This window comes from Barbus barbus, assembly GCF_936440315.1.
Source record: "Barbus barbus genome assembly, chromosome: 33".
NCBI lineage: Eukaryota > Metazoa > Chordata > Actinopteri > Cypriniformes > Cyprinidae > Barbus > Barbus barbus.
Genome location: NC_136761.1, coordinates 27,513,192 through 27,540,575, shown reverse-complemented (window position 1 = coordinate 27,540,575; position 27,384 = coordinate 27,513,192). Strand labels below are relative to the sequence as shown.

The 27,384-nt window shown below is 36.7% G+C and overlaps 1 protein-coding gene across 1 annotated transcript in view; it reads left to right on the top strand.

The window, feature by feature from the left end:
• The window catches only part of LOC306853352 (gamma-aminobutyric acid receptor subunit beta-2-like), a gene marked incomplete at its 5' end in the record, with an annotated part of 48,283 nt that extends 21,524 nt beyond the window's left edge, over window positions 1–26,759 (top strand). Inside the window, 7 exons of the mRNA XM_079390671.1 lie at window positions 540–760; window positions 9,041–9,123; window positions 14,536–14,673; window positions 16,857–17,009; window positions 23,728–23,972; window positions 24,367–24,507; window positions 26,288–26,759. Coding sequence (XP_079246797.1) covers window positions 540–760; window positions 9,041–9,123; window positions 14,536–14,673; window positions 16,857–17,009; window positions 23,728–23,972; window positions 24,367–24,507; window positions 26,288–26,632 — 1,326 coding nt within the window. The 3' untranslated portion in view covers window positions 26,633–26,759. The remainder of the gene's footprint in view (window positions 1–539; window positions 761–9,040; window positions 9,124–14,535; window positions 14,674–16,856; window positions 17,010–23,727; window positions 23,973–24,366; window positions 24,508–26,287) is intronic.
• Window positions 26,760–27,384: the final 625 nt, after the last annotated feature.

The window sequence follows — 27,384 nt, the reverse complement described above, 5'->3', positions numbered from 1 at the left end:
GTTTAAATATTAATGTCTGTCTTATTAATATTAAATACTGGTGTAAACATCTAAAAATATTATAGTGGTTGCATGTTGGTAGTGTGAGGCACATGCCCATATTTGGCACATGCTATAACAAGCCTCAGTTAGACTAACGCAGTACACGCAGCAAGGTTTTTTTTTTTTTTACTTCAATTATATAATAAATAAAAAGAAAACAGATAGAATAGAAAAGAATAGAGCAAGCTAGTGTTAGAAACCTTTTTTTGCTTCTGTTAATTGCATAATAAAAAGAAAACTAATAGAATACAAAAAGATTAGAAAAGAAAACAAGCAGTTAGTAAATGAATAGAGTGCAAGTCTAAAAGGGACTTTTTTGTAAGAATAGAATTAGAATAGAGAGTGCTAGTGTTAGAGGGTAAAATAAAGATGGAAGAGATGTGGAAAATACATAGAGAGAAAAAAGAGAGATACTTTTTTCATCTGTTGGAAGAATGTTGTATTTTCTCAGTAGCCTTCATGATCTCATCTTCTCCAAATTCTCCTCTTATTTTTAGGACTACACCCTCACCATGTATTTCCAGCAGGCTTGGCGAGACAAGCGCTTGTCGTACACGGAGATCCCTCTGAATCTAACCTTGGATAACCGCGTGGCTGACCAGCTGTGGGTGCCTGACACCTACTTCCTCAATGATAAGAAATCCTTCGTTCACGGAGTGACAGTCAAGAACCGAATGATACGCCTGCACCCCGACGGCACCGTGCTCTACGGATTAAGGTACGTCCTTTGAGGTTATCGACCCGTAATCACGTTTGACTCCTCTCATCATTCTGTCCATGCAAACTATTTACAAACCACCCACATAACGCATTCACGACGTGTTCAGAGGCCTGTTTTTATTTTCCCTGGCTGCTGATGCATTATGCTGGTGTAAATGACTCAACATCGCTGTCTATGTTTAGAAGGGATGAAATTGTTGTTGCTAATTCCAAAGCTGTGCATTGTGCTTGCCGTTCCTCAGCCTGACAGCAGTGTCCTTATCAGAAGAGTGCTTAAAAATTAAAAATCTGCATTGCAGCAGATAATTCACTGCTATTAAGGCGACCAAAATCAATAAATATAATTTATAACGCTTCATTATGTAAGTGCCAAATTACATAAGCTATTTTTACATAAGAAGCTGCGTGCAGAAACACTAAATGCACATGATGAAACATTGATGGGAATGTGTGAGAGTGCCGTGACCTGGCCTGCAGAACATTGCTTTTGGGACTGCCATCGCGCTACTTTGTCAATGAAGGCCTTCGCATGTGAGACAGCGCCGGCTGCGGCCGCATGTGTGTGTGTGTGTGTGTGCATGTGTTGAGGGGGCAGTAATAGAGCGTTCTCTTTTGTGACATCTGAAATTTAGTGCGAATCTGTGCTCTGTTGCAGTTTGACTTAAAAGAGTGTTGGAAGATGGGCTTTCTGGGTTTGTAAATGTGTGTGTTTGCAGTGAGTGGGGGTGTGTTGTCCGGGTTCCTTGGGTGCCCTGCTCCACTAAGCCTGCCAAAGCATGTTCCTCAATTACCAGGAGAAGAAGAAAATAACAGCGCTCTTCTATAGCTCTGTGAGAGCCCAGTCTGACAATTTAGCACAGGCAGGTAGATCTGATTATCTTGCTCCTAAAAGACTTCAACCAATAACACGGACGCCAGCCAGGAGATGAAAATACACAGGCTTAAATACAATTTCTGAGTCATAATACAAGTGAATCATGTTATGGCATAGCAGTCGGTGTCGTTCTTGTTTTAATGGACTAATGTAAAAAAAAATGCTATTATTATACCAAAGATATTTTCATATTCATTTAGTTTCAAATTCAAATTTCAATGGTTGGAGCTTTTAAACATACAAGAAACTTTCTTTGATGTATAGTATGCATGTTGATTTTGAGTGCTCTAAAGTACTCTCAAGTCTCAACTCTAAAGTAGCTGATCCATATTGCTACTTATTCTGGACAAGAGTCAACCACTTAAACAAAGGACTGTCAGATTGACATGCAAAGCCATACCTATTTTTGTGTGTGTGGATTTATTTTACCTGCTAATCAATGCTTCAAACAAAACAGTATTATTCAGTCTAGTGATAACCCTTATGAAAACTAAACATGGTTTTACTACAAATAAAAACAATTTAAAAAACACATGGCTATTATAGTTAAAACACAAATTAACCATTAGCTACACAAACCATTTAACCTTGGTATTTTTAGTAAAACCGCAGTTATATACAAATGGTAATCAATATGCAAAAATTAATTTTTTGGGCAGATTGGTTACCATTTGTATAACCACAGTTTTACTACATATTCCATGGGTAAACTATGGTTAGTGTAGCAAAACCATGGCTAATTTGTGGTTTAACTTTGATAACCATGTTTGTCTTTTTTTTATTATTAAATTCTTTTTTTTTTTATAAAACCATTGTTAATTATTGTAAGGGTAATACTTATTTAAACACTACTTTGTTTCCATACAGACTGATAACAAACCCGAATGCCCTCATTCCTGGAAATTCAGCCAATCAGATCGCAGTTGCCAGATTGAAAAACGTGCCTTCTGCTTTTGTGTGCAATGTGTATTAACAAATCATTGCTATCTTAGGTTGAGTCTAGTGTCGGATAGACTCATTTGTTTAAATGTAAATAAAATGTCTTCTGTCTGAATTAAACCAATATTTCAAGTATAGTTTTAGCAGTAATCAGCTTAATGTGTTGTGATGTGTCACATTCACAGCATTTTAGCACACAGCATAACTCGGTAAGCACACGCTATGAGGTGTTCAGCAAGGCTATGTACTAGGCCCAATTAAGAAGCGTTACATCACTGTTAGGGTCACTTCTGTCTAAATGCAGTTGACTAATTAAAGACATAATAGACGTAAGCAAATCTAAATTACTAGACATAGTGACTGAGAGAAAAAGAGGTCTTCTGTTTACCTTCTCATTTACAGTGGATGAGCCGCACAATAAAATGGAGACATGATCATTAATTCTCATTTACAGAAAAGGTTGCCTATTATATTTAGGTGAAGTGCATTGGATGGTATTATTTTTTTCAGCAACTTGAAGATGTCTAAGGGCAGAATAAATAGCTTCTATTTATAGCTGGCATTATTTTATTTTGTATAATCACACATTCCTGTGCTATCTATCTGTGTAAAGGTAGGTGAATATACCAGCCGCAACAGGAAAACTCAAATAGGAGAGGCATCACTGCAAGGAAAATTGCTGAAATGGTAGCAGAATTCAATACCATGTCCTTCTCTCACACATAGTGTCAATGGTGGCTTAGCAGGATCACAACATAGATCTATATTAAAGTAATATATAAGTAAATGCTCTGATCTTTATGTGACACATCCTTTCTCTGCCTCTGATTTTTTGTTAATTCTGCAAATTTACATTTAAAAACATATCTTTGTTGGTTAAATTCAACACGAACTCTAAATTGGCTTGATTTCATTTACAATTTTTGCATTTGGCACATGCTTTTATCCAGTTATACACATATAATTTCATGGCTTCCATTGAAATTGAACAAATGACCTTTGGGTTTTTTTTAATGCACATTAAAAGTGTATGTGCACATTGATTAAATTTAAAAAAAAATTTTTTACATTTGGCACATGTTTTTATCCAAAGCAATTTATATTCCTTTCAAAGTACACATTTTATTAGTTCGTGGGAATCAAACCCATGATGACCTTGGTGCTTTTAATGCTATGCTTTTCAGAAACACTTTCTTGATGCACATTCCTAGTCCATATGTGCACATTATATGTATGTGCACTCAAATGCATCTTTATCTTTCGTGTATCTTGTCAGTGTGTGCACTTGCTTGGCCATTTGTAGTTGATAAACAGGAAAGTGGGTCCAGCTGAATTGAAATGATCATTTGTTAGATTGGTATAATGAAGGTTATTATACCGTGGCAGCGGTCGCGGCAGTCGTCGTGTGAAGCCCTCTTAGTGTGAAGACCAAAGAGTGTAAAGACCATCGACTCTACCGTGCGACTCCACCGGGCAGGGACACCGGCAAGGGATAGTAGTAGCTTTTTATTTAATTTTTTCATTGATATGTTTATTATTGAAATGTTGTTGTTATATGCATGTGTTAATTTTATTTAATTTCTTTATTTTCTTAAATATGTGGGTAGATAGTATTTATAGAGTTGTAACTTTTTAGTTTTAGTTACTTTTTCTTATTTGTAAGTCGCTTTGGACAAAAGCGTCTGCTAAATGACAAAAGTAAAGTAAGTAAGTAAAGTAAATGACTTTCCACATCTGATGATGTCGCCAAGCCAATTTTCACATAGAGACCAGTTTTCACCATCGAAACATTTGCTTTACTTTTTAACTCTCTGTTGTTCGTATGATGGTAGAAAAATAACATATATATATATATATATATATATATATATACACACAAAAAAACAGTAACAATACAGATAACAACAATAGAGCAAAAACAAACCAAAGATAACAAATTTAAAATTTAAACGATATAAGTGCATACATAAGTGCACCCCGCCCTCCCCAAAGGTACATACATCCCAAAACTCAAATTAGAGGTGAAAAAGCTAATTAACCTGCACACATATTATGTAGAGGGGTTGGCAGGGGTGAGGTCCAGCTGGAGAGTTTTTGCATACTATGTTTTAGTTTCATTTTTATTTAATGTTTTGTATTTTCAGCGGATTTTATGGTACTAATTACATATATGGAATAGTTATAATCAATTTATTACCGTTTTTTCAGCATAAACCTGATAACGAAATTTCCAATTTAAACATGCTGATTTATCTTGTTAAAGGATTATACTTGGATTATACAGATTATTGCTCAAGTGAAAAAAGTGAAACGTTTTATCATTATGAAAAATGCACAAAAATTTTAAATATTTTTATGAAATATATATTTTCCAAAATATGTTTTACTCTAAAACTGCATGAAAGTCAAGTCCATACATCTAAGGAAGTTGTGTTCCAAATTTGAGGTTGATATCTCAAATAATGAGCTTCCAGTAAGATTTTGTTTGGATGCAGTACCAAACATTTCCACTAGTTGAGATTCGCGTCAATCATTTCCAATACGATAATTTTTGACCAGTGATTATTTTTTGCGTGTGTGTTCACAAAGCAAGTGCCTACACATTTACCAAGTTTCATACCATTAGGATGATGAAAAAAAAAAAGGAAAATATTTCTGTCAAGAATGACCGAACAACACCAGAGGGTTAAAAAAAATCACAGTTAAGTGTGCAAAATCTTTGATCCAATTCAGGACTACCATTTTGGCTGTGGTGTTTTCAGCTCGTCCTCTCGCCACCCTCATAATGTAATTTAGTCAGACCGCTGCATGGTGTGTTGCAGCACAAGCCTTCGTAAACAAGGTCGTTTGGAATAAAGGTACACATGCTGCCTTGGGGTCTGTACCCAACCCTTACATGAACCTGTGCGGTGCGCGGGGAAACCGTAGCGCTGCGGCCCGCCAGTGATAGATGAAGTCTAGTGTGCTGGTAAAGAGAACGCTCTTGAATGCATGTGGATGAGAAGATCTTGGTGTCGGTGGGTTTCAATGCAGGGAAGTAGCAGGCTAACGGCACTGCAGAGTAAACAGCTCCGACTTTTATTCCTCAGACCCTTTTCAAGCTGAAACATGCTGCCAGAGGCGTTAAGCGGCACTAAACCGGTGAGGGTCAGGCCTAGCTTCCTTCTGCTCTTAATATATTGAGCCAAGCCCTCTTCAAGCGGATACAAATCAAGCAGTAAGCAGCAGGTCACAGTGAGATGGAGAGCAGAGAAATAGAGAGATGAGTAAGAGAGACTGGGGGCAGTCACAGACTCACAGACTGCTACAAATATACCTACTGTCTTTTAGTAAACTAAACATGTCTTTGGCAATAAATAACTTATAATGAGAAAGACTAGATCGTAATATCATATTTAATAGGAATCAGAGTGTTTGCAATGGTTGGGGGCAATTATAACACCTGACAAAGAAATCATATTAGCACACTCTGACGACAAAAACACATCCAGGTTATAATGTCATTGCTTTAATATGTTTTTTGTCCTTTATATCATACTAATTATTTTGGCTGTCAGATATAATGTGTGCTTAAAGGAAAAGTCTAGTGGCACCTATTATAATTGTATGAAGCAAGTCCACAACTAGACAAAATAATTGATGAAATAACATTAATTATTACAAGTTTTAATTCAAAAGAATTAAAACCTCAAAAAGTTAAAAAGAACAGCATTAATTAAAAATATCAATATTTTCTAACAATATAAGTCTTTACTATCACTTTGTATCCATTTAACACATCTTTGCTGAATAAAAGTATTAATTATAAAAATAAATAAATAAATAAGAAAATATTTACTGACCCCAAACTTTTGTAACACGCATTTTCTATTTTGAATAAACGCTGTTCTTTTTAACTTTTTATTTCTCAAAGAATCCTGAAAAATATCATAGGTCCCAAAAAATATTAAGCAGCACAACTTTTTCCTTTTTATTATAAATTAGCATATTAGAATGATTTCTGAAGGATCACGTGACACTGCAAATTCAGCTTTGCTTCATAGGAATAAATTATATTCGAAAGTATATTAAAATAGAAAACTTTTATTTTGTACAGTAAAAATGTTTTCTCAGATGACCTAAAATGTACATCATTTAGTTACATCAAGGGTCAAATCAAATATAAATAGCACATTAAATTTAAAAGTTACACACTTTTTGTATGCGCGCTGTACAGGTCTGGTATGAAGTCTTATACCGGCCTTTATATGTTTTTGCTCAGGTCGCCGAAATGTCCACCCAATAGAGAAAGGTTTTGCTCAGAACAATAATAAATTAGAGGGAACAGTGGCCATGAGACCAGGTAGCTTTACTGTCACTTTTGATCAATTAAATGCGTCCTTGATGAATAAAAACAGTCATTTCTTTCAAAAATAATCATACTGACCCCAGACTTTTGAACAGTAGTGTCTAATCAGTTGTTCTTACACAGATGGAAAACAGATGCCAACATAGAGAAAAAGAGATGTATTTTATGCAGTGAAAGAAAGATGGAAGATGGAAAGAGAGGGAGAAGATGAAAGAGGGTTCAGAGATGAAAGAGATTGAGAAAGGGTTAGCAATGTTAAGAGAGCGACAAGGAGAGAGAGACCAACTCCAGCTCGAACTCTCCTCAGCTTTCCAACAACACCAAAGCTCATCAGCTGTAGGGACTGATGACTCTCTCATCCATCCATCTCTTAGACAACCAAATGCACTGAGACTTTTGCTGATGATGTAGCGACCTATAAATAGCCTGTTATTTTTACCTCTGCCATCTTGGCCTAATTTCCTGATTTCCCAGAGCTCCCAGTTCTTCCTGTGGAATTGTGATTGTGGGACGGTGCAGAGGAACCTCGGGAGTATTGATGTTTTTGGCATATTGATTTATGACCAGGAACAAAGAGAGAGATGAGGCTTGCTGACAAGCCAGAACTGTATTCGGAAAAAAAATGCAACCCACAAAAATCTAAAGCGCAAATTTAATTGCTGCTTTACATCAAATCAAAAAGAGCTGAATTTATTTGAAACAGATATTTTTTTGTCTTTACTGGTCACAGTTGATGTTTAATGCATCCTTGCTGAATAAATGCATTCATTTCTTTCACAAAAGACAATCTTACTGACCCCGAATGTGGTCTTGGTGAACAAAGAAAACGATGTGGCTTGTTCTCGCTATAACTCGTATAAATACGGAAAAACTGCACAAATTGAAACCAGTGTAATAAGTTCAAGTGCTGCTTTAGATCAAATCAAAGTTGCACAACCTGCAGTAACAAGTTCATGACTTTTTAATGTTAACTAAATAATCATAATGGAAATTGACTGATGCTAATTCACAAAATCAAGTAGAAATATACAATTATTTATTAAAATTCCAATTGTTTATATTTATAACGCTTTATTATATTGAAGTTATTTTTAATTCAGGATATTTATATATAAATAAAACAATGTTTATCTCGGATTCTACAGAAATATTGAGCAGCACAGCTGTGTTCAACATTGATAATCAGAAATGTGTCTTGAGCAGTAAATCAGTATATTATTATGATTTCTGAAGATCATGTGACACTGAAGACTGGAGTAATGATGCTGAAAATACAGCTGCAGATCACAGAAATAAATTACACTTAAACAGATATTCACATAGAAAACAGCTGTTTTACATTGTTAATAATATTTCAAAATTTTACTCTTTTTACTGTATTTTTGAGCATAAGGGTCTCCTTCCAAAAAGTACAAATAAATAAATTTTTGTTTGTTTTTTGAGTGTCATTTTTACAGACATTTTGATTCAGCCCAGGCTGAAAACTGAAAATAAAAGAAAAGAAATGAAAAACAAGTGAAGTTGATCTCATGTCCATTGGAGAATTCAAGTAAAAGGATTTTGAATTGAGTTGTGTATTGAATTATTAAAGATAAGCAGTTCTTTTAGATGAAGTTTTAACAACCCACATGAAGCTCAGAGACATCTATTAAATTTGAGTTTTAATTTACTGTGAAAAAGGCAAAGCTGCTGCGTTTGGGTCAGACCCAAAGGACAGACTGTTTTCCTTCAGGTAATAATCTTGGTTGTCCACTCAAGATTATGTCAAGATTAATACTTGCTCATTATACCATTTATTTACCTTTGGCAGACACTTTTATCAAAAGCAACTTGCTTAGCATTGAAGGTGTGTAATTTATGTTCATGCATTCCCTGGGAATCAAAGCCGTTGCCCTTGCTGATGCTGTTCACTACTGTTTGAGCAACAGGAATGTAGTTTAAAGAATAGAATTTCTTGATTTTGTTGAATAGCAAAGATACTGTATAGAATGGTAAGATCCATCCATCCAGACAGATCTGTGAGCAGCAGTGTGGATGTGAGGGAGGAGGGCCTCGTCTCTGTTGTCCTTGAGAAGCGTCAGTAATCCCCACAGTCCCTGTCTCTGCTTTGCATTCAGGATCACCACCACCGCGGCCTGCATGATGGACCTGAGGCGATACCCGCTGGACGAGCAGAACTGCACGCTGGAGATCGAGAGCTGTGAGTGATTCTCACATTTCATCACCCTGTCTAGAGGTCTAATGATATTATTTTTAGGACAGATATTTCTAATCATTATTGTTATATTGAACTGATAACCAGTATGCAGGAAGATTTTATTTTTATAAAAGCATAACATTATTAAATTATTACAAGTATTATTATTATTAACTATTATTATCACTGTAAAAAGCAATGCTGACTTAACTTTGAGGAAACCCATTGCCTTAAAATTATTAAGTAAATAATAATTGAAAAAAAAAAGTTTAGTGACAATTGACAATTCACTTAACTTATACTTTTTTATTATTAATTAATTAATAATTTTAAGGCAACGGGTTTCTTCAATTTTTTTAAGTTTTATCACTTTTTACAGTGATTAGAAGCCTATTTATGAAATATTGTTTATTAACAAATTATTGTTTTATAACAAATTATTTTAAGTTTAAACATTATTTAAATACAGTGTATTAATAATAATAAAAACAATAACATATATGTAATGTATAATATGTAATGATAATATTAGTAATTTATAAATAGTATATTATTATGAAATATGTAATAGTTATTATTATTATTGTTGTTGTTGGTTATTTATTTTCAGAATGCAGAATTATTTTTATTTTGTTTTATTAAAATATATTGAAAAATATTATTAAAAAACAATAGAATATGTAATAATAATAATAATGACAATACCAATAATAATTTATATTATATTAGATTTTTGTTGATATTTTATATATGCCATAAATGTAGTAATAATAATAATAATAATAATTTACTATAACTGTATGGAGAATGATTTTTATTTTACTTTATTTTGTTTTTTTAAAAATCATAAAATATTGAACATATTATTTAAAAATAAAATTAAATATGTAATAGTAATAATAATAATTTTTATTATCATGGTATTTTTTGTTTTTAATTGTTCAATTTGTTCCATAAATAAAATAGCATTATTAATAATAATAATAATAAGGTGAGAGTGAATGGCCGTTCAGTAAACAGCTGAATTATTAATATAAGCAGTGCATTAAGAAAGTCTCTCCACCTGTGGACCCTCTTGTTTCTTGTTGAACACACAGTGCTTTAATGGTGTTTTTGGAGTCTGTTCTGTAGAAACCCGATATTACAGAACCCATTAAATAGTAAAGCACGTTAAAAACATAGGTTTAAGCGATTATGGGTTATCTGTTACCCAGACCCATCTGATGATCTGTTTTTCAGCTGTGCCATGACAGCAGTGCTAAATTATGCATTTACAGCCATAACAAAAGCTAATCATCTCCCTCTTTATCAAGATGAATGGGCTTTCTATTTTGTCATTATTGCCTGTAATTGTGTGTAACGCAATTTTTCTTGTAATAAAAAATGAAAGACACAGGAGAAGAATGCGAGGTCTTCTCAGTGTTTTATCTTTGTCCCTGGAGTGCTGGATTACAGCGCTGTGATGTGATGCTCCGGCACAGGCTGCTCCGTTTGATCATTAAGTTGCCAGAAGCGTTAAGCAGCACAGAAACACTGAGGGTCAGGCCTGACTTCCTTCAGCTACCAATACACTGCACGCTTTCCTCCTTCTCTCGCTCCAGCCCTCCATTTCTGGCTCGTTTCCCCCCTTCCACACATTCCCTCTCAGGGTTATTACTGTTCACTAAATCTAAAACCATAAAAAGCATTTTCGCTTCTTGAAATTGCAACGTATTTTATTTCATCAAGTTGCTAAAGCAGCATTTCTAACTTGAAATACTAAAATAACTAGTGCTGTCAAACGATTAATCGCATCCAAAAGTTTTTGTTTACGTCATATATGTGATCCTGGAGCAAAAACTGTAGCAATAGCCAGAAATACACTGTATGGGTCAAAATAGTTATAGATTTCTCTTTTATGCCAAAAATCATTAGGATGTTAAGTAAAGATCATGTTCCATGAAGATATTTAGTAAATATATCAAAACTTAATTTTTGATTAGTAATATGCATTGCTAAGAACTTCATTTGAACAACTTTAAAGGTGATTTTCTCAATATTTAGATTTTTTTCAGATTCCAGATTTTCAAATAGTTGTATCTCAGACAAATATTGTCCGATCCTAACAAACCATACACCAATGGAAAGACTATTTATTCAGTTTTCAGATGGTGTATAAATCTCAAGTTTGAAAAATCGACCCTTATGACTGCTTTTGTGGTCCAGGGTCACATATATGTATGTGTGCTGTGTATATTTATTATGTATATATAAATACACACACATGCACGTATATATTTAAGAGAAATATGTTATGTTTATGTATGAAATATATTTATATATAATATAAATTACATGAATATAAATATATACATGTAAATACATGTAATATTTTCTAAATATATACTGTATATGTGTGTATTTATATATACATAGTAAATATACACAGTACACACACATGTTAAACAAAATTAATCGCAATTAATCATTTGACAGCACTAAAAAATTACTAAAACTAAAATAAAAGTAGATAAAATATATAGATTTATTAAAAAACAACAAAGACTAATAAATAATAATAACTAACTTCTAATAAAAAAATTACAAAAAACAACAAACTTTATCTAAAATTAAAACAAATTTAAAATATTAATAAAAACTATAATTGTATCTCAGTGATATTAAAATAACACTGTTCTCAGAATTTAAGAAATGTCTCTTTTTTTGTTTATAAGTGTACATTTAAATTTAATCGGCCACATCAGGGTTGCCAGGTCTGTGTAACAAAACCAGCCCAATTCCTACTCAAAACTTGGCCAATCACAGCCAAAAACTAGCTCAATCAGTTTCTGGGGAAAATTGGATATCAAAAATTGCTCCAAAATCACATTAAAAAAAAAAAATCTATCCGCAGCAACAGTATAATAGTAGCTCAATTTCAGGAAAATTGCAGACTTGGCAACACTGGGCCACATTCCCCACAGGATGTTGCGTTGAAACTTATGTTGAAATAAGCGAGAGTTTACATATATATATATATACTATGGCCAACACAAATTTATTGATAATTTATAGACATTTAATACTAATTTCTGTAGGTAGAATTTCAAACATTGATCATTAATACCAGCAAATGTTTCTTAAAGTGTCTCATATGTTGCTGATGAAAAATAGAATGTATTTTTAAAAATTCAAATTTCAATAGAATTCAACTGGCGCACACTCCCACACTCATGTTTCTTCTCCCGTGTCACGCTCACGATTGCGTGTTTTCCCGTAGTTTTCGTCTGTGTATCTGTGCTGCAGTGTTTTTGTGGTGTTTCACGCGAGCTAATGAGACACAAGCTAAAGCCTCCTTCTCCCTGATCAACTTGATTCCTGATACATTTTTAATGGCCGCGATTCAGAAGCTCTGCGCTCGAGTCGCTCACCTCTGATGTGGAGTCCGTTTCTCTGGTTTCTTTCAAGGCCCGTGGGAATAATGGAGCCGTAGCAGTAAGTGATGTGATCTGTTGACAGTAATCAGCCAGTCAATTGACAGAATCAGACGCGGTGGCACAGAAATAATAGATTTAATGGAAAGTGAAACACCAGTGCTTCCCAGTCCAACAGCAGTTTTCTCTAGAGTCCTCAGCTCTCTCATGCTTCTCTCGCTTTCGTCTCTCACCATTTAAAAGCCTTTTCAGACACGACGCAAGCAAACGCTCCCACGCTAGCAAGACACATCTTATGACTGTCACATGGCTCAAGCTCTTGTCGTATTTACATCACGTTGCTCTCTGGCCCATTAAACTGAAGGAGAAAGCCGTGTTTGTTATCTTTGTCACTGCATTAATGCTTTATAAGGCCTACAGCTTTGCTGGCCTTTTTAAGTCTGTACCTGGTTGCTAAGTCATGCAGAGATAACTCCCTTGAATATGAAGAAATCAGAAGCTCATCGTTAATTATTCAAAACACTAAATAGGTCACTGGTTCTCATTATAAGCTGCATGCAGACAAACTGGTGCAGACGGAGAAGGAACCTCGAGGAGGACGGAGAACAAGCAAACACACAGATTCCTTCACCAATGTGGATGTGTGTCTGTTTCATAACCAGCTGTCCCCTTACATAATTTAATGATCACTTGTTTTGAAATCTAAATGTCACCGTCAATATTTATACTGCACTTTCCATGAATACAATGCAGTTTGGTAGCCCAGTGGTTTATGTGAAGTATTAAAAACACAAATCCCACGCTTTTTGTTGAAAATGTTAGAAAATAGAAAAATAGGGTGGGCGATATGTCCAAAATCTTATATGTGACCCTGGACCACAAAACCAGTCATAAGGGTCATTTTCTTTTTTAATTGAGATGTATACATCATCTAAATAAATAATCTTTCCATTGATGTATGGTTTGTTAGGATCGGGCAATATTTGGCTGAGATACAACTATTTGAAAATCTGGAATCTGAGGGAGCAAAAAAATCTAAATATTGAGAAAATATTTACATATAATAACATAATAAGTACAGTTATAATAAGTATAATATACAGTACTGTATTATATACGATGTATTATATATATATATATATGTGTGTGTGATTATGTTATTTTAACTACTAAATATAAAACTACTATATAACTACTAACAATTACAAAAACTTTAAAGAAAATTGAAAACAAAAAATATAAAAATAAAAACATATTCAAAATCTTAATAAAAACTATAATAGTATTTCAGTGATACTAAAATAACACTGGTTATTGCATGATCAAAGTAACATCATTTGTATCATTTTTTTTTTTTTTTTTACATAAACACATTTTTCACATAAACAACCTTATTCCTTTTTACTTGTTTATTGCATTTGTCAATCTCAACCCTCAACCCTGTTACCCAAAATATTGTTGGAAAAAAAATTTAATCAATATTTATATTAAATTTTTGGAAAATATAACAATAAAAAAACTCTTGGTCCCAACTAGCTATTGAGTGATGTAATATTAGAGATGCAATTTGTAATTTGAGTGATATTTACAACGCTGTTACCCTTGTTTGCATCATTTTTTATTTTTATTTTTTATTTTTAACATTGTTAATTTTTGTCTATTTATTTCTTATAAGTGTTTTAAACTGTATATACATGTCACAAATATCGGTAACAGGGTTGAAAACAAATCTAACCTCATTTTAAATTAAAAGAAAACAAATTTCTTAATATTTAATAATGTAATATATTTAAATGGACATCCTGAGGATGATGATCAACGTTTTTGAGGATCAACTCTCTCTTTGTTTAAAGTCCGATAAAGCTTGGATTGGATGCAGAAGGAAGTAAGATACAAAGTCAGTCTTTATGCAGAGCTCATTTTCTGCTGCTGTTCCTCGGTTGTCCTCATATGTATGGAGATGCACAGTTTGTTTTAACGCACGTGTGTTTGGATCCTCCAGATGGCTACACCACAGATGATATCGAGTTTTACTGGCGAGGGGGAGGCGGAGCCGTTACTGGGGTGGAGAGGATCGAGCTGCCTCAGTTCTCCATCGTCGACTACAATCTCATCTCCAAGAACGTGGTTTTCTCCACAGGTTGAGTTTATTCTCCTTTGTGTGTGTTGTAGCGTTGGGACCTTGAGTCAGAAGTAATGTCTGATCTAGGGGTGGGTGTATAGCATATCACTGTATGAGTAACGGTACATATTATCTAATGAGAAAATACAAGTGAAACAGGTATTTCAGTTTTTTTTTAAGTTGAAGGACACAAACCAAAAGATATGATTATTCAAGACTTCTGTTACAAACAAAAGTCAAACTAATATAAAACGGATGGGTCTCACCCTGAATTCTTTGAATTGTTATCAGTGTTGGGTAGATTACTTACAAAATGTAATCTGTTATGGATTTCCATTTATATGACAGAAATTGTAGTTAGTAACATAATCCTTTACATCAAACATTTTAGGTAATATAATAAGATTACTTTTAGATTACTCGTTTATCACATTGATTTAAATAGGATAATTGTGTACCATGTTGAAATAGAAAATACAAAGAGCAAGAAAATATATTCTGTTTATTGTTATTAATAACAAGTGCATTAAACACTACATTACTGTAAGATTTCCCAAACTGCAGGGGGTTCATGAGTTTAAGCTGAGAAAGGTTAATAATTAATTAAATCATAAAAATGTCAAATTAAAATCAATCATTTTAAAGTAATAAAAAAAAAAAGTACTAAAAATGATTAAATATTTAGTTTACCTGATGCCATGTGACCATTAACCAACACCAGAGGACCATGAAGATGCAGTTGTGTTACTTAATTATTAAATTATTACCTTAAAATCTCAGGGGTACTTCAAGTAAATATATTAGATGAAAGAGGTTCAGATGACAAAAAACGTTTGAGAATCCCTGCATTACATGTAAATAAGAAATAACGTGAATTTGTGCATTTTAATGTATTTGAAGACAAAAAAATGTATTTGATGTATTTGAAGACATTTTCTTCCTAAATCATAGAAATACATGGTTAAATAACCCATAATTTAATGTGTTCATCAGTAATGATGAGAAAACACTTCTTGAACCCACTTTTTTTGTAAATCCAGTGGTCAAATTCTGTGTGGCTTGTATATTTTCTGTTTAATTATATCAGCCTGACTATACACTGAAAAAAAATTATTTAGTGAATTTACTAATTTTTTTAAGGTAAGTGGTTGCAATCAATTTATTTGAGCTACATTTAAATAAACAAATTTTGTTTAAAGTCAACTAAATTTGTTTATTTAAATGTAGCTAAAAAAAATTTATTGCAATTGAGTGAATAATATGTAATCATGTATAAAATGGTTTTTAAAATGTAATATAAATAATTACAAGAACTTAATTTTTAAAATCTGATTACATATTCCAGATTACATGTCTACCCAGCACTGATTTTTATGAACTACATTCAAAGGCTACAGCCATTATACACACATCTGTGAGCACACAGAAAGCTGATATACGGAGATACAGCCCCGGCCTGGTATGATCTCTACAGTCTATCCGGCACAAAAACATCACAAGCTGAAATGCTGTGGTGCAGACATTATTGCATACATATATAGTTACAGTGTCCTTTTGCTAAACCTTGAAGCGATATATGCGATGAGTAAGCATGTGAGTAAGTGCACATAATTTGTTTTTCTCCAGTCTTATTATCATCACTGGTCTGCCTTTCAGGAACAGATAAAGTCACGCAGTCTGGCTGTCTGACTCTACCCACGCTCTCAGACACGCCGCTTATTATTGTGACCGGTTCTGCCACCAAATATACATTTGAGGTGGCCTGTGTTTACTATATTGACCAATGCATTGAATGATAAAACTAAAATGATCAGCATACTGCAATACAAGAAAAAGACTGATGCTAAAGATTAAAGATTAATCCTAATTAAAGGATTCATTGCATTACTACTTATCAAATAAACCTGAAAAAATATGTATCACAAAAATATAAAGCAGCACGACTGTTTTCAATAATACAAAATGTTTTTTGAGCATCAAATCAGCATATTAGAATGATTTCTGAAGGATCATGTGACACTGAAGACTGGAGTAGTTTTTGTTTAGATAATATAGCCTGAGTGAGCAGAAAATACTTCTTTTACAAACTTTTACCGACCCCAAACTTTGTATGGTACGATTACTGCAATTTCCAAAATGGTAATCCCTAGATGCTACTAGAGCATGTTTGAAACTGTCCTTCTTTTCCTTTTTTGGACCAGGTTCTTATCCTCGTCTGTCTTTGAGTTTCAAACTCAAGAGGAACATTGGTTACTTCATCCTGCAGACCTACATGCCCTCGATCCTAATCACCATCCTGTCCTGGGTGTCCTTCTGGATCAACTACGATGCTTCTGCTGCCCGTGTGGCTTTAGGTGGGACATCTGATCATGTGATGTGTGTTATTGTTGGTGGAGATGTTTGTTGGGCTTATGGGGACCATTTTATACTGTCTTTATTTTGTATGCTCAGGGGTCAGCTATGATGGCTCTTTGGATTTACGGTTCTTGTTTTACAGGCTCTTTTCTGTTTGCCTCTCATTGCAGTTGAGTAAAACATCAGTGACTGGGATTTTTCCAAGATGTGTTTCTGTATCAACATCCTCATTGGTGCTGGAACAACATTTCCTATATTGTGCCGCAGTGATGGCATAATTCTTTAGGTTAACCTGGAACTTATCTTAACCCTGGTTCCCTCTACAAAAACCCAATGTGATTTTCATGTTGGCTTTTGGATTATTGTAGAAAATATGCTCTGTGCCCAATGAAAGTTTAGGATTTTGTGCATCAAGATAATCTTCAGAAATCAACACAACTTTTATGCATTTTGAAGACTGTGTTTGAAACATAACGAGGCTGTGAAAGTGAACTAGTGAGTAGATGAGTTCTCCTGTTTGGTCTGAGAGACAACCTCTGTAGACCCATTTAGCCACTTGTTATGAACTGTCTTTTTCAAAACAAGTAAAGGCTTAAAAAATAACAAGAGGGTTTTACTGATTTATTTAATGGCCTAGAATAACACTTGAAAATATCTTGAGCTAGTGTGACTCGCAGACCTTATTTCAGACATTTACCAGTGCTGGGTAGATTACATACAAATTGTTGTCTGTTGCGGATTACAAATTACAAGATGAATTGTACACTGAAAAAAAAAAGGTTCTCAACTTATTTGTGTAGGAGATTTTTTAGTTTTCTCAACTTTTTTTGTATAAACTTAAAACAACAAGTTGAGACAACGTCTAAGGTTATGTATGTAACCTTGGTTCCCCGAAGGGAACGAGTCGCTGCATCTAACGCTTTGGGAACGCCCCCGGCGAGACACCGTACTGAAGCATGTGTGAAATCAGTCCAATAGCGAAGCGAGACGTCACAAGCGGGGTGACGTGAGCAACCAGGAAACATAAAGCTGCATCCGGCAAGTGCACATGTTAGCTTCTGCGGAAGCGAGCGCCTGCAGGGATGCAGGGAGTATGGCAAGGAGACGCAGCGTCTCGTTCCCTTCGGGGAACCATGGTTACATACGTAACCTCAGATGTTCCCCTTCAGAAACTCGAGCTGCGTTGGAACGAGAATACCCACTGCGCCATACGAGCAAGTCCCTGTCTGGTGGGTATCTAGCAAGCACATCAAGATGATAGAACTTGGGACCCTGGGGTAGATGTCAGGTCCACACTGTAGAACCGGATGAATGTGTGCGGAGAGGACCAACCCGCCGCAGCACAAACATCTTGGAGGGCCACGCCCACTGATAAGGCCTTGGAGGCTCCATCGATGCTGGGAGGCCAGAGGACCCGTAGGCCAGTGTGATGGTCTTGACCACTCACCGACTCATGGTTTGCTTGGTCGCTGGTACCCCTATCTTAGGTGGACCAAAACAAACGAACAACTGATCTGCTTTATGCCACTGGTAAAGAAATGCCCTAGCAAGTGTCTGGAGGTCCCCTATCCTCTTCAACGAGGATATAGAGAGCAAGAAGATAGTCTTAAGTGTGATGAGCTTGTCTGAGACATCTTCGATGGGTTCAAATGGAGCCTTACACAGAGCCTCCAGAACCACTGCCAGGTCCCATGAGGGCACCTTGGTGCGCTGCACCGGCCTTAGTCTCCGGGTGCCATGGAGGAAACATGCAACTAATGGGTGTCTTCCCACTGACTGACCACCCTGAAGGGCATGGTAAGCAGCTATGGCGGCCACGTAAACCTTTAGAGTGGAGGGGGATAACCCTGCAGAGAATCGCTCCTGCAGAAACTTCAGAACTGAACCAGTTAACTGGGTCTAGCAGTCGCTGTCCGCACCAAGAAGTGAAAAGTTTCCACTTCAAGGCATACAGTTTCCTTGTGGGGGGAGCTCTGGACTGGAGTATGGTCTCAATAACCTCGGTTGAGAGACCGGATGCTATGAGCTGTGCCCTCTCAGGGGCCATGCCCACAACTTCCATAACTCCGGGCAGGGGTGAAAGATGGTGCCTCCCGCCTGAGAGAGGAGGTCACTCCTGATCGGAATCTCCAGTGGAGAACCGTTGAGGAGAGCCACAAGGTCCGAGAACCATACTCGGGCCGGCCAGAACGGGGCTACTAGCAATAGACTGATTCCGTCCCGGCGTACTCTCTCCAGAACTCCTGGGAGCAGAGCAATCGGGGGAAATGCATACAGACGAAGCCTTGGCCACGTCTGCACCATGGCATCCAACCCAAGCGGAGCTGGATGTGTGAAGGAGAACCAGAGCAGAGAGTGTGTCGGTTCCTGCGACGCAAATAAATCCACTTCCACCAGGCTGAACTCTTCCCAAAGGAGCTCCATCACCTCGGGGTGGAGTCTCCACTCCCCGGGCCTCAGCCCTTGTCTTGACAGGATGTCTGCTCCCTGATTGAGGTGCCCAGGGATGTATACTGCTCTGAGAGAGAGGAGCTTTCCCTGAGCCCACAGGAGGACCTGGTGCACCAGCCAGTAAAGGGGGCGTGAGCGCAGACCCCCCTGCCGATTTATGTAGGAGACCACCCACGTAAGATGATGGCCTTCCCACAGACCTAGGGCAGAGCGGCCACTCATGACAGACCCCCAACCCGTGAGGGAGGTGTCTGTCATTAGCGTTACACGATGACACGAAGCCCCCAACGATGGGCCTTGAGACAGGAACCAAGGTTTCTTCCACATGTCTAAGGCGCGTAAGCATCGCTGCGTGACCTTGATCGTGCGAAGCAGCTGTGAAATTCGCTCGTCGGAGCACTGAGGAGGATCGGGCACCGTATACTGAGGTGTGCACCTCTCATCCCCAGGGTGGGTTTCCCTCAGGGTCCTAACGGTGGTGTTGTCAGGACCGCTTGGCCAAGGACTTCTTAGACAGAATAACGGTCCGCATATCCATTTTCTGCTTTGAGGAACCCGGCCGAGAGTGTAGGTGCGCCCTGCCCCTTGATCTTTCTTTGGGGGGGTTCGGGTTGCGACGCTCTTTTTCTGGGGCTGGCGGTATGAAGAGCTGGACGGCTGGGACTGTTCCCGCTCAGCAGTCCCAAAGACCTGGGACCTCAAAAATCTCCTACAAAAATAAGTTGAGAGAATTGCTGAAGCTTGTTGCCTTAAACTTTTAAGTTTGCTCAACTTTTCTTTTTTTTTTTTTTTACAGTGTAGTTAGTAACATAATCTGGATTACACATTTTAGGTAATGTAATGGACTACTTTTTTGATTACTTTTAGTTTTACCTAACTCGCTTATCACAGATTTGAACATGATTATTGTGTACCATATTGATGGGGGAAAAAACAAGAAAATATTTTTAACTCTTTGTTATCTATTGTAAATTGTGAAATGCATTAAACATTACATTACAGCAAGGTTTCCCAAACTGGAGTCCATGAAAAGCTTTACTGAAATTCTGAAATCATAAAAATGTAGAAAGCTTGGGAATCCCTACATTACATGAACAAACATTAATAAACATTAATGCTGAAAAACATGCCATTGCATGGCCAAAGTCGTCCAGGTTTGAAATAATTTTGTCCAGACTTTCAATATTAATAATTAGTATTATTAATATATTTATAATATTATTAGTATATTTCACAGCTATTCATCGGCACGACAGTGTTTAGTAACTTGCTTAATTTTTAGTCTCATTTATGTAATTGGTAGACTCAATTTTCAAGCTTTAGTACTAATTCCTACTGCACTCAATTAACAAATCTGATTTTAGGTTCTATTTATAGTCGGATATGGGATATTCCCTCTCAACATCTGAGATTTCCAACTGTAGAGGACACTTGAAAGACGACGTAGATGCAGGTGTTCAGAGTCTCCTGCCAACCAAATTGTGGAGAATAAGCAATGGTGCGCATTCATTTTACAGGTGTTAGATTTTCGACAGGTTTTTTTATAACCTCTAGAATAAACGGGTTATATCTTATAATGTTGATGCTTCTACTCATTCATTCATTGAATTTGCTGAAACGTGATTACGTACCCCCAGGTGTTGTCATGTTCATTAGATGTTACAAGTTTCCAAGTTGGAAGTCCATATAGTCTCGCTTAGCCAGACTTTTAATTGAGGCCATAGGGTTTGGGCTTTACAGCCGCTTCAATTGGCCAAGGGCAGAGGCAGTCTGAATGACATGTAACGCAACCGATAACAGTTCATTTGTTCAATGCCATGTTTAGGGGCAGGTAAATAACAAAACAGCATGCAACCACGCGTAATTCATTCAACATCAGAACAAAAGCATAGCAAATAATGGTGCAACAATCTGCATTAAAAACCCTAAAAGAATTTGTTGAAGATGTCTGCAAAGTTTGTTTACCTTTTTAATGACAATTTTTAATCTAAAACGAATAAGCACCAATTGACCAAGCCATTAGGCGTTCTCAGTGCTCATCCATTTGAAGCACATCTCTCCACTTTTTAGTGGCCACAGCCAATGTGTTTTGAATACACACCGTTTTAATAAGCACTTGTTTCCTGGTGGACTGTTAAATGGCGGCACAAACTAGGCTCTCAGAAATCTGGTAGAAGTTTGCAAATCAGATTAAGACTTTTCAAATCTGACTTGTTGAAAGTGTGTCTAGTTTATTATGCCATATGCATCAAGCAGTCTACTGACGTTTTCTTTGTAGGATCAACAAATGATATTGATTCAATTCAAGTTTCTACATTTTATTTAGGAGTAGGTTATTAGTGGCGACTATGGCAGAAATGTACATTAAGAATCATGCAGTTAGTTACAAATTATACATAATCAAACAGACAGTGAACACTATTAACTGCAATGATTACTTGTTGTGATCAAACTTAGCCATTTTGAGTAAACGTTGTGATTAAGCAAAATTTGGTAGTTTTATATGTTGTTTGAGTGTTAGCATCCTCTGAGGTCTTCTGGGGATTGATTCAAGAACATGTCTTGGCAAAATCAAGGTGATCTTAGTACATCTGTTCCCTAAGAAGAGAATTGTTCAGCGGTTGCTCTTTCATATTATGACTCATATTTGAGATCTTTGGTAGATTTTGGTATTTTCATATTTTTCAAATCAGAGGACAGCTTAAAACCTTTTTAAAGCATCTCGTCTGAAACTCTAGAGGAGACAATCATGAGATGAATCTTCTGTTTTTCTCATTGCTGCGTAGGAGGAACTAGATATTGTGGTTGTGCTTTCCTTTGGGCAGTACCTGCCTGTGCTCCAAAAGAGGAGGCGCAAATTGCAAATGAAATTGTATGATGCTTGGACTCAAGTGGGTCTTAAATCTGCCTCTCTCCAGTGAAAATACGGTGCTGCCAGTGCTCCCCTCTCCCTCCCGCTCCAAACTCTATTAGGAGTGCTCTGTAGCCTCTGCTGATCTGCGTTGATGTATTACTGCTGATTAAGCTGACAAACTTTCCTCCGGTCGCTCTTTACTGACATGTTTTATGTCCAGGGCCATGTTCCTGCCATTATGACAAAATTGCTTCTTCTGACGCTGATACTTGGGGGGTGGGGCGGGGGGGCCGTGAAGAATAGATCACCGATGATAGGAAGCCAGGCCTTTTGTGTTTGGGTGAACTTGTCAGAATGAATCTGTCTGCAGTGTGGGGCATGTGACGAGGAAACACATGTCTCAACCTTGCTGTATTGTTTAAAGAGAAATACAGCAGCTCTGTTACAGACTTGATGTCTCGGTTTCTCTACGTGGCTTCAGAATGAATTGCTTGAGCTTTCTACACTGAACAAGTTTGCTATATGTGTGTGAATATGACCAAATGGAGATGATGATGATGATGAACAAATTAAACATTTCGGGAATATGGGAGAAATGCTGATGAATTGTTCTTTGACTAATTTAGAAGATGGTTAGAGGTGAGCTTAGAGGCAAGCAATAATCCATCGAAAAAATGTGACACTTTATAATATACATGCACCATATATTTTGATAATACATTTGAAAATAAAGCAATACTTTGATTTAACAAGGATGCATACTGTCAAAAGGGACAGTAAAGACATTTATAATGTTACAAATTCGATTTAAAATTAATGATTTTCTATGGAACTATTCAAAGAATCCTGAAAAATGTATCACTGTTTCCGCAAAAGTATTAAGAGACACAAGTGTTTTCACTGTTGATGATAATAAATCAGTATATTAGCATGATTTCTGAAAGATATCACTGACACTGAAGACTGGAGTAATGATGCTGAAAATTCAGCTTTGATCACAGCAATAAATTACATTTTACAATATATTCACAAAAAACTGATATTCTAAATTGTAATAATATTTCACAATATTTCAGTTTTTACTGCTTTTTTGATCTTAAATGAAATCTTAAAGCACATCTCTAGGTATATCTCAGTGCTTCTCTCTGGAAGCGGCGTAGCTCACGGCACATCTCTTCGATTGGCATTTGCATTAGCGCATTTTATTCAAGTTGATTGTTGTCAAAGTTTTCATAATGGTTTCAAGTTGGAAGATGACACATGAATAACCTCTGTAATTGCTTCGTTGGCAGCTCCTACTCAGCGCTTGCTGGATAATTACGTCTCACTTCTCTTGTTATATAAAGCTGCAAATGACTTGAGCTGCACAGTACTGTACTTAATTATGCCTGAACGCTTTCTCTGAACTCCAGGTATCACCACCGTGCTGACCATGACCACCATTAATACTCACTTGCGAGAGACCCTTCCCAAGATTCCCTATGTGAAAGCCATAGACATGTACCTGATGGGCTGCTTTGTCTTTGTGTTCCTGGCGCTGCTGGAGTACGCCTTTGTCAATTACATCTTCTTCGGGAGAGGACCTCAGCGGCAGAAGAGAGCGGCGGAAAAAGCCGCTACGGCCAACAATGAGAAACTCAGGCCCGACCCCAACAAGGTACTGCCGAGCTTTCCACACACACACACACACATGTCGTGCGTCTTTAGGGTTTGTTGACAAAGGCCTCTGGTCAGTAGGTGGTCGGTTCTCTGAGGTAATATGTTGTGTCCTTTCAGGGTCAGATTGTTAAAACCCCGGATGTATAGCTGTATTTTTTCCACTGGCATAAGCTTGTTCACCAGCCGCAACCTAATGGGCTTTTACCCTCGGAAACATGTGATGAAATATCCGGGAGATGGGTGCAGACTTTTGTTAGCTGTAAACAACAGACACTTGGACCAACCCGCCTGGCGGAGCCTCTAGGGCTTTCCTTCTAATCTCATTGAAAGAGTTGTGTCTCTCTCTGAGTACGGGCGACCTCTGTAACTGTGCTGATTTTGTATGCTTGCAGTGGTTGGTGGGAAGTGTAGTTCAGAGAGACGATGCTCTCTATGCCAGAATGAAACAGAGGGAAATTGACGGGTATGACTCGATGTGGGATCCTATCTTTGCCGAGGATGCAGCATTAGGACTAGGCGATCAAAGACTTAAGGTACTGAATGGTACAAAAAATGCAATGGCTCTGCATCGATAACCAACCAGAAGTAAACACACCCAAGCTCTTTCTGTTTGATTCTTATGATTTCTTTGGATGACTTTCTTTTGTTCTTCCTTTAGCGTAATGATGGTAGCCATCATCATTTCCACCATTACGTTGTCCTGCCCTTTTTTCAGTTACCGTTTGCACCCGAGCCTTTTTCCCAGACTCCCATTCCTGTTTGATCGCCAAGCGTAGCATTTTATGCAGTGGATGCTTATTAGCTTAAAGGACCGTTCACACCACGGAGGATAACTTTAATAAGTTTTAATTATTCAGATTCTATGAGAATATTGGGCAGTCCACACTACAACTATAACGATAACAAAAGTGTTGGGGGGTAATGCATGATTTGCGTAATCAGATTACTTTTTCAAGTAACGCATTACTTTTAATTACTTTTTCAAATTATGTTGCCAAACACATAACTTTTTGGATTTTTTGTTATTAAAAAACTAATAATCACGCCCAGCCCAGGTGACAAAATATAACACAAAAGTAACATAACGCATCACTTTCCATAGAAGTAAGTAACGCAATGTGTTACTTTTTTAATGGAGTAACTCAATATTGTAATGCATTACTTTTAAAAGTAACTTTCCCCAACACTGCAGAAGAATGATTGTCGAAACGATAAAAGCATTGGCAGCCAATCAGAATCCATCCTGCTTTAAATATATAACAATAAAAATTTTAAAATTTAGCCAAGATTATTGTCTACATAAAAACCAAGTGGCTGATTGTCAATAAAATGCAGATAAATGTATATGATATAATAAAATTTAAAGCATGTGAGATATTAAACTTCTGTTACACAATATTTAGCCTTCTGAATGTTCAAAGCAGAAAATATATTGACGTGGTGATCAACACAACTAAAACTTAATCTGGTTAGGTATATAATTACAAAATTATACCAATATATACTGATAAATTGTTGTATCAAAGCAACATTTGTTGCTTTGTTACAGTAGCATTAGCACTTAGCAAACTGCATTAGCAATGTTTACGTCGCAAAGGCAGATTTTATAGGATATTTCGATGATTATTAAGCAGCCTAAGATATAATAATGCTTAAAATGAAACTTTAAAATGAAAAATAAAGTAAAATAAAATTTGTAAAAAGTAAAAAAAAATAATAAAAATGTTTGAGCAAGGTTATCATGGAAAGTGAAAGCGAATGAATGCTTTCCTTCCCGCCCCGGCCTTTCCTTACCTCCATCTCTGCAACCTGACTCCTCACTGTTGATCTAGACTTCTGCCTTCATGTTTTTGCCTTTTTATTTGCATTTATTTGGCTGATTTATACGCAGACAGAATTTTAACCATGTCATGGTTGAAATTCGGAAATAATCCTGGATATTATTGCCTGAAACGCTTTTACTCCACAGCTTACTTTGAGTGCAGTGTAACTATCGCTGATGATTCATTTACTATGGTTATACTGCATTCATCGTGGTTTTAAAGGGCCAGTCCACTCCTTTTCAACATCTAGTTCATGAAATCCATCATTGTGCATCATTTCAACATATGCAAAAACAGCATTACCCTTCGGTCTGTGATTTTAAAAGGCAGATTGCAGTTGCATAAAAACTGTTTTGAATATCCTACCCACAGATCTCAGAAAAATGCTGGTTTTGCAAATATAATGTATAGAGGGCTCTTCAATAATGCACCTTTTGCTGACAGTGATTCTTAATTAGACCTGATCCTACAATGTTTCTTCTCTCTCCAGATGACCGCCGATGATATCCGGCTGACCACGGTTGAGATGAAGAACGAAATGGGTCCATCTGATCTTTCCCGGGGTCTGGGTGACCCACGTAGCACCATGCTAGCCTACGACAGCTCCACCCTTCAGTACCGCCGGGCGGCCATGGCTCGGCAAAACTACGGCCACAGCGCCCTGGAGCGCCACGCCACCCAGAAGAAAAGCCGGCTCAGGAGACGGGCTTCCCAGCTCAAGGTCAACATACCAGACCTATCCGACGTCAACTCCATCGACAAGTGGTCGAGGATGATCTTCCCCACCGTGTTTTCCTTCTTCAACATAGTTTACTGGCTTTACTACGTGCATTAAAAGGATCCGGAGCGTGGAACGGACCAAAAGAGAAAACAAAGAAGAGTAAAAAAGAGAATAAAACAATACACCTTTTGCTGATTTATTTAAAATATATAGCGGAAAGACAAAGGAAAGACGGTCAAAGTAAAAAAAAAAAAAAATTCAGGATTTAGTTTTTTCGTTATAAAGACATTGAGGAAACACATCGGCGGCGGAACCGGAGGAAAAAAACACGGAGTACAGGGCTTGTTCCAGAGTTTCAATATACCACTTATATTTGTCATATGTAGATTACTCTGTGGATCAAATATTTATGCTTGTCTTTGCATATATTTTAAGGATTTGTTTTTTGGGTTAGTATATGTTTACTTCGTAGCCAACTGCATCCAAGAAAGCTTTACAAAAGGAGTCAAGAGGAGTCGGTCGTGAAAGTCTATTTTCCTATAGTTAAGCTGTATATCAGATATCTTTTAAAAGCATGCTTTGGTTTGTTTTCTTTATCTCTTGCAGAGAGCTGGAGCACAATGCATTTTCATTTGACACCTCTTCTGTTTTTTCAAATGAGTTTGCAGGATGCAATGCAAAGACTCTGTCAGGAAGCCATACAGGGTATTTTCACAACAGGTCCTTTTACTATTGCTTTTTTTTTTTTTTTTTTGATATTGGGCCAACAAGGAAACTCAGCCCTATTAAAACAAAGGTTTTATCTGATGCAGGGGATATATGAACAGGCTGGGCCACGACGAAGGACGTATATGTGATCCCATGGA